Genomic DNA, 9,075 nt, shown 5'->3' with positions numbered 1-9,075 from the left:
CATGCGAACTGGTCGGACTCTACACCCTGTCACAACTACAACATACACACACATACATCGGCCTCTATAGAGATGACGGACTCGCTATAACCAACAGACGACCAAGAGCGAACGAAAACATCAAAAAACATATCTGTAAAATATTCCAAAACAACAATTTGAAAATCACAATAGAAGCAAACAAAAAAAACAGTTGACTTCCTCGACATCACATTCGACATAAAATCCAATTCATTCCAACCGTTCAGAAAACCAAACAACACCATTAGCTACATTAATAAAAACAGCAACCACCCCCGTCCCGTCATTGAAAACATACCAAAAAACATAGCACTGAGGGTGAGCAAACTTTCGGAAAACAGAGAGATATTCAACGTCGCAGCCACCCCTACAAAGAAGCACTCACAAAAAGTGGATACAACACACCATTTTTATACACAGACGCCTCCCTCTCATGTAAACACCAACACACAAGTGAAGAACGTAAAACAAGAAAACGACACATAACTTGGTTCAACCCACCTTTCGACATAAACGTCAGCACAAACATAGGACAGCAGTTCCTGAAGTTAATTGATACACACTTTCCAAAAAACCACAAGCTACATAAAATTATCAACAGGAATACCATAAAAATAAGTTACTCGTGTAAGCGCAACATAGAACAAATAATTTCAAGCCACAACAAAAAAATATTAATAAACCACCGACAAGAGCAAAACCCCACCCACTAGAAAATGCAACTGCAGAAATAAAGAACATTGCCCGCTAAACATACAATGCTTAGAATCAAGTTTAATTTACCAAGCCACAGTCACAGAAACTAAAACAAACAAGCAAGAAAAATATGTAGGACTAACAGAAAATAATTTCAAAACAAGATACAACCTCCACACCTCAACATTTAGAAACACTAACAAAAAAACATCCACAAAACTCAGCGAACATATTTGGAAATTAAAAGACAACAAAATAGACCACAACATTTCATGGAAAATTTTATCTAAAGCAACAGGATACACACCAACATCAAAACAATGTAGCTTATGCCTGGAAGAAAAATAATACTATAATCAAACAACCTCATGAAGCCACACTCAACATGAAAAATGAGATCTACGGAAAGTGTCCCCATCGGCGCAAATTCCTCTTAATTAACTTCAAACCGGAACCACTTCAAGAATCAACAACAGTCAACAAAACAACTCAGTCCTGAAGATGGCAAATTAAGCCTGAAACATTGATGTAGACTGCCCCAAACATTGTGGTAAATATTTTAAATAATAATTCGCTCCATTACTACATGTCGAGCACTTTTCGTACCATATTTGTATCAAACACGATTCAATACACAGCTCCGCACCGTTGAGCACTCTTAGACACAAAATGGATACTACGCCACAACTTAGACCTACTACGTTCCCATATTCTACAAAGAATATCCCTACCTGCAACAGAAAATCTTACATTAAATCACTAATAGCAAGAACAGAAACATTTGTCAAGAATCTACGATGGAGAACATTCTTTTTTCTGAACCCACATTTAGAAACCACCCACAAAAAAACGTACGGCTTCAACTCTACAAATTCACCCCCCCCCCCCCCCAATACCTGAATTAAAAAAATTAGAAGACGGACTTTCAGATCTCATTCAAAGTGTGCAGTTCAAAAACAAAAATAACAACTTCCAAAACCAACTGACTAACGATGTGAAGAAAATAAACAAAGAAAAACAATTCTGATACCAGCCGACAAATCCAACAACTATTATAAAATGACACCTGAGGAATATGATAAAATGATACACAAACAAATCAACAAAGACTATAAGAAAGACAGAACACATAGAACCGAAGAGATCACAAAAGAAGATAAGAATATAGCGAACAGACTTGACCTTAGCGATCGAATCGATATAGCACCAAGAAGAGAAGCGTTCATCACATTAAAAGATCACAAGCCTGACTTCAAAAATAATCCAAAATGTAGACTAATAAATCCACACAAATCTGAAATTGGAAAAATCAGCAAAAAGATATTAGAAAAAATAAATAAAAACGTCAAAGAAGCAACTAAATTCAACCAGTGGAAAAACACCGATGAAGTCATCGAATGGTTCAAAAATATCCAAAACAAAGAAAACTGCACCTTCATCTCTTTCGACATTTGCGATTTTTACCCCTCCATCACTCCAGACTTACTAAACAAAGCATTGGAATTCGCAGCAAAATACACCAACATCACAGAAGAGGAAAAACACATCATCAAACACACCAAGCACAGCACACTATACTACGACAACACACCTTGGACAAAGCGACACAATGATTTCGACGTAACAATGGGTTCGTTCGACGGTGCTGAAACATGCGAACTGGTCGGACTCTACACCCTGTCACAACTACAACATACACACACATACATCGGCCTCTATAGAGATGACGGACTCGCTATAACCAACAGACGACCAAGAGCGAACGAAAACATCAAAAAACATATCTGTAAAATATTCCAAAACAACAATTTGAAAATCACAATAGAAGCAAACAAAAAAACAGTTGACTTCCTCGACATCACATTCGACATAAAATCCAATTCATTCCAACCGTTCAGAAAACCAAACAACACCATTAGCTACATTAATAAAAACAGCAACCACCCCCGTCCCGTCATTGAAAACATACCAAAAAACATAGCACTGAGGGTGAGCAAACTTTCGGAAAACAGAGAGATATTCAACGTCGCAGCCACCCCCTACAAAGAAGCACTCACAAAAAGTGGATACAACACACCATTTTTATACACAGACGCCTCCCTCTCATGTAAACACCAACACACAAGTGAAGAACGTAAAACAAGAAAACGACACATAATTTGGGTTTTCAACCCACCTTTCGACATAAACGTCAGCACAAACATAGGACAGCAGTTCCTGAAGTTAATTGATACACACTTTCCAAAAAACCACAAGCTACATAAAATTATCAACAGGAATACCATAAAAATAAGTTACTCGTGTAAGCGCAACATAGAACAAATAATTTCAAGCCACAACAAAAAAATATTAATAAACCACCGACAAGAGCAAAACCCCACCCACTAGAAAATGCAACTGCAGAAATAAAGAACATTGCCCGCTAAACAAACAATGCTTAGAATCAAGTTTAATTTACCAAGCCACAGTCACAGAAACTAAAACAAACAAGCAAGAAAAATATGTAGGACTAACAGAAAATAATTTCAAAACAAGATACAACCTCCACACCTCAACATTTAGAAACACTAACAAAAAAACATCCACAAAACTCAGCGAACATATTTGGAAATTAAAAGACAACAAAATAGACCACAACATTTCATGGAAAATTTTATCTAAAGCAACAGGATACACACCAACATCAAAACAATGTAGCTTATGCCTGGAAGAAAAATATACTATAATCAAACAACCTCATGAAGCCACACTCAACATGAAAAATGAGATCTACGGAAAGTGTCCCCATCGGCGCAAATTCCTCTTAATTAACTTCAAACCGGAACCACTTCAAGAATCAACAACAGTCAACAAAACAACTCAGTCCTGAAGATGGCAAATTAAGCCTGAAACATTGATGTAGACTGCCCCAAACATTGTGGTAAATATTTTAAATAATAATTCGCTCCATTACTACATGTCGAGCACTTTTCGTACCATATTTGTATCAAACACGATTCAATATGTATATATATATATATATATATATATATATATATATATATATATATATATATATATATATATATATATATATATATATAATTGAGTTCAATAACAACAACAACAACAAAAAATTAAAATGCCTATAAAGATTGCTACAGTAAGACACGATTTTGCAAACACTTATCATTATTGGGTGTGTCTTTTTTATGAAACCCGCCGAAACCCACCGAAACCCGACGAAACCCGACAAAGTTATAGGAAGAAGGTAGCACTGGGGAGTAAACCTGGGACTCAGGGAAGTGTACACCATTGGGGAGTGAACCGGGGACTGGGTTTCAGCGGGTTTCGTAAAAAAGAATTATTACCTCGCCCCAAACCCAACCGAATTTTTTTTTTAATTAGCAAAACAAAAACACTAAAAAAGAAACAAAATCAAACAATAACAAAAACAAAAAAACAAACAGAAAAACAAACCCAATAACAAACACCCCCCCCCCCCCTCCCACCCACCCAAAGAAACAAAACAAACTAAGAGGAAAAAAAACCCCAAACAACAGAAAGACAAACCCAACACATAAAATATCACCCGCCATATTCAATATGAATCTTTATTTTCTTTGCATTTCAATTTGTACAATGGTTTGATGTTTTCATACACGATTACTGAATTCTAGAAATAAATGCGTTACAAACACTGAACAACAGCGAACATGAAGCGGAATAAATCGACACCCAACGTACAATAAATTAACACAAATCAAATTTGTTGTTATGACATTGATATATAATAATATGAGAACTCTGGTTATGAATTGTCTTTTTCAATAAATTCATTTTGAAGCCAGCTCAAAATGCGATCAAATAATAAATATCAAGTATAAAAAGTCCGATAAATCGGGATGAAAGCTTAAATATAACATGCATCCTTTAGTGCGAAAACAAATAGAAGACCACAGGTGAAAAGTATACACATGTCACTCTGACTTTGTTTTGAGAAAACGAAATTTTAGATTTTGGAAGTTATTTACTTTGAATTGTTTTTAATCCCTCTCCTCTCTATATTGGTGCCTTTGCTCAGTAAGTTCATGTAATTTAACTTTGATATGAACACTATTGTGCTAAGGGGTATGCATAAGTCATAAAATTAAAAATGATTTTGTGTCATGGCCCTTTCCCCCATGCGGTCTTCAAAATAATATGATGCAATCGAAAAAAGATGAATACGAAATTTATGAAACTTTGTAACATTCTTGAGCTAAAAGTCAGAAAGCTAAGAAGATTACCAAAGGGAAGAAAAAATCCAAGAAATTTGATTTTCAGGAGATTGTTATTTAAAAAAAAAAAAAAAAAAAGCAAAAGCTCCAAACACATCCATGCCGAGATTAAAAAAAAAAATAACACACACATACTCTCTCTCTCTCTCTCTCTCTCTCTCTCTCTCTCTCTCTCTCTCTCTCTCTCTCTCTCTTACTCTCTCTTACTCTCTCTCTTACTCTCTCTTTCTCTCTCTCACTCTCTCTCTCACACACACACACATACACACACATAGGTAGTGAGGAAGAAAAGAGAGACCGAGAAAGACACACACACACACACAATATATATATATATATATATATATATATATATATATATATATATTTTATATATATATATATATATATATATCAAGGACAACTATACTGAATATAGTAATCCTTGATATATATATATATATATATATATATATATATATATATATGTATATATATATATACATATATATATATGTGTCTGTGTGTTTGTGTGTATGTGTGTGTGTGTGTGTGTGTGTTTGTTTTTAAGGGTTTTACAGCGCTTGCAACACATTTAAATCATATCAGCGCCATTAAAACGGAAGGAGATGGGATAATAAAAAGTTCTAGAATTACAATTTAAGTACCCAAGAAAAGGGAAGACAAAGGAGAATTAATTCAAATAGATGTACATATGTAGATTCCAAGAGCACACTATCAGTGTACTTGTTTGAGATCACCTAAATGTCTTATCCTGACACAAGCACAGATCTCCACTCAGAGGAATACATTCAAATGTTTATAGATCATATTTATATTAAAAAAAAAAAAATACAGTGCATAAAAGAGAGATGATTTACAAGACAAAAAAATATAGTCTCCCAAAACTCTATTCATTTGACTGTTTCCCTCAGAGCCAGGGTATCGGCCATGGCCAGGACAAAACCAAATAATCTCATTCCAAGAAAGCATGTTGGAAAACTGATACAAGGAGATTACGGGAGGTCAGAGAGACTGAGACAGAGAGAGAGAGAGAGAGAGAGAGAGAGAGAGAGAGAGAGAGAGAGAGAGAGAGAGAGAGAGAGAGAGAGAGAGAGAGAGAGAGAGAGAGAGAGAGCACCGGCGTAATCTACTATTAAATTGTAAATAGAACTTTTGTGGGTTTTTTTTTAATGAAGAACTATTTTCAACTGGAGTTGGGTGGGTCACATTGAGACAAGGACCCCCGCCCCTTTATGGTTTACTATGACTTGACCCATTATGACAAGTCAATACTACACGACCGACATGTAGTCTACATATATGCAGGTCTGACATCCGAATTCAATTTTGGGCATAGTTTAACATTGTTGTAATGGACACTATTTTGCGTCATTTTTTTGAGATATCCATTACAACAATGAGCCCATTATGAATTGGGTTATCAGACCTGCAAATAAGTTCACGTCGAAGATGCCTCATTACAACTTACGAAAAAATTGATCTCAATAACCTGGATTAATGTAATATTATTTCTTCCAGCATACAACCATTCCATTAAAATAGCAATGTCCAAAAATATGGAATAAATATCTTTTTAAAATTGAAAATTTGTTATAGGGAATGAGATTAGCGGAAGAGTAGCGTTCCTTGAATGGACGTCACCCATAGTCTGTGACGTCACAGACTATGGGTGACGTCCAATCAAGAGACGCTACTCTTCCGCTAATCTCATTCCCTATACAGAGTTGTCGCTTGATTTTAGCACGATCTCGGAAGAAGCCAAAAGCGTGCTAGAACCTGAGTGTGGCGAAATCCGATGTTCATGGGAGATAACAACATATTATGTAGATAGAATTCAGTCACCCATATTTAGCGTGCCGTATTGCAGAGCTTGCTGAAATTTGGCGTGCTAGTGTAGAGAAGAAGTCAGTCCAAATTAAATGAAGCGTTAAAACAAAGGCATGAAGAGTGAGAAAAAGATAAAAGCATTACATTATGTTAATGGGCAATCTTCACATAATAGTTTGAAATCAAACAAGATCCAGAAAAAGGTTATAATAAAACATGAAACGACGTATACAGCAAACAACCGAGAATTTATGTTTTGAGCTCTGTGTTGAAATATCATATTTTACTGATTTATCTCCTGAGAAAACGAAATCAGTTATAAAAAAGAATGTAGTAAAAAACAAACAAACAAACAAACACACAATAACAACAAATAAATAAAGAAATAACTATTGAAGCAACGGGCGGTGAAAAGGATGACTATAATATAATATTGCTTATGAGCAGCGGCGTCAGGATGGAACATTGGACAATAAATGTTAAATACACACTAATAAAACACGCATTTAAAATTTGGCCAGAAAACTCGTCCTACAAATCTCAATCGATTTAAATGACCCTCATCTTGGCAAAAACTCTCAAACCAGGGGCTTCGAGAAGTCACAGGTTTGAGAAGTCCCAGCTTTGAGAGTTTTTGCCAAGATTAGGGTCGTTTAAATCGATCGATATTTGATTTTACGTTTTCAGGCCAAGTTTTTAAAACGTGTTTTTCCAGAATACTGCAGTTATTTGGTTAATTACGTCTGATCAGGTGAATTTGAAGAGAATGACCGCTGTTTCTTATAGATAGAACGAAATTGACTTCACTTAGTCTTTGATATTGTTTTTAGCCAGCCATTTTTATGAGTAGGTCTCATTAAATTATATTAAACGTTTAAGGTTACACACAGTTTTGTGTGTTGGACAGTTATTCCCGGCTGGTGAAATGTGAACATAGCATCAATAGTGGGGGTAAAAAACATATGCGTTAAAAACAACCCAATAAAATTCGAACCATTTTGATGATGAAGTCACGTCTTGAGTATTTGGTTTGTATCGACACATTATCAGATAGAGACTGTTAAGTCAAAAATAGTCTTAATGTTAAAGGCCTTGACTATCATTTTGAAATGCTCAATTCTCCTCTAATTTTGCTCCTCATTGATAATAAATGATATGCTGAAAAAATAATCCATGCGCGTACAGGATATTCATACAACTTTGCATGCTTGTCGAAATTATTTGTTCCGTACGCGTATTTACTTTATTGTGTGACAATAGTAATAAAATAGTTCCGTTATCAAAGCTCTGGGCCTATTTTTTTCTTCTTTCTTTCTTTCTTTCTTTCTTTCTTTCTTTCTTTCTTTCTTTCTTTCTTTCTTTCTTTCTTCTTTTCTTTTGTTGTTTTTTTTTTTTGTGTGGTTTAATCGATAAAAGCGGTTTTGATTGTGAAAATAATGCTCTTTTAATTGGACACAGAACAGAGAAGATTCGCAAATATGAATATTTTAAAGCGCAAGGACATTCCCTACTATAAATGAAAAAGCAGATAGATTATGTGCGTTATAAATGTAATATTCATCTATTCATATATATTGATAATGAATCAAATATAAACTGTAATGTATACACTCAAGTACGCTTTTCTCGCACATGTTTTTTTTCTCGAACACGGATTCCACGAGCACGGTTTCCTCAAACTCATTCAAATGTCTCATTTTTTCTCCCCTCATTATTCATTGTAACATGGTTTCCTCAAATTAAAAAAAAAACAAGAAAAAAAACAAACAAACAAAACAAACAAACGAACAAGAACTTGAGCTTTTATATAGGGCAGTATCCACAAAACGTGCTCAAAGCGTTTTACAAGGAGTCCCTAACCAACAGCAACACTTAACATGCAGGGCGAGACATGACGCTATATTAGGCGATATTAATAATTTTTTTCGGACGTTTTGTTACGGCCAGGTACTCATTTTACTCCTGCGTACGGTGAGAGAATGTGAACAAAGAGCTTTTACCAAGACCTAACTATTCGGCGCTCAGAGCGGGACTCGATCCCAGGGCCTTTCGATCCGAATGCGAGTGTCATACAGCAAGAGCACATTATAGCCGCATAGAATTAGTTTTCTCGAACTCCTTTTTTTTTTTTTTTTTTTGCATGACCAGGGGGATTCGAGGAAGCCATGTTCGAGTGTAGCTATGCCATTGACAGTTTTTGTTCTATTCTATTTTAGAGAAAAGTGTCACTTTGTTATAGAACCAATTAAAGCCAAATTAGACCTTTTGT

General features: G+C 35.2%; 1 protein-coding gene across 1 annotated transcript; it reads left to right on the top strand.

The window, feature by feature from the left end:
• Window positions 1–1,074: 1,074 nt before the first annotated feature.
• Window positions 1,075–5,929, top strand: LOC144963942 (uncharacterized). Its single transcript, XM_078897886.1, has 3 exons — window positions 1,075–1,267; window positions 1,356–2,907; window positions 5,891–5,929. The coding sequence occupies exons 2-3, from the start codon at window positions 1,777–1,779 to the stop codon at window positions 5,927–5,929; spliced, it is 1,170 nt and encodes a 389-aa protein (XP_078754012.1). The 5' UTR covers window positions 1,075–1,267; window positions 1,356–1,776.
• The last annotated feature ends 3,146 nt before the right edge of the window (window positions 5,930–9,075 follow it).

This window comes from Berghia stephanieae, chromosome 2, assembly GCF_034508935.2.
Source record: "Berghia stephanieae isolate SIO BIC M18660-M18661 chromosome 2, UCSD_Bste_1.3, whole genome shotgun sequence".
In the NCBI taxonomy this organism is placed as follows: Eukaryota; Metazoa; Mollusca; class Gastropoda; order Nudibranchia; family Aeolidiidae; genus Berghia; species Berghia stephanieae.
The sequence above is the reverse complement of the archived record's forward strand: the minus strand, read 5'-3'. Positions and strand labels throughout refer to the sequence as shown.

Excerpts from the sequence above, each read along its gene's own strand:
- LOC144963942 (XM_078897886.1), top strand. The coding sequence starts at position 1,777 with ATGACACCTGAGGAATATGATAAAATGATACACAAACAAATCAACAAA. Across the intron at positions 2,908-5,890 it reads ACCCACCTTTCGACATAAAC|AGCCAGGGTATCGGCCATGG; the intron begins GTCAGCACAAAC and ends TGTTTCCCTCAG.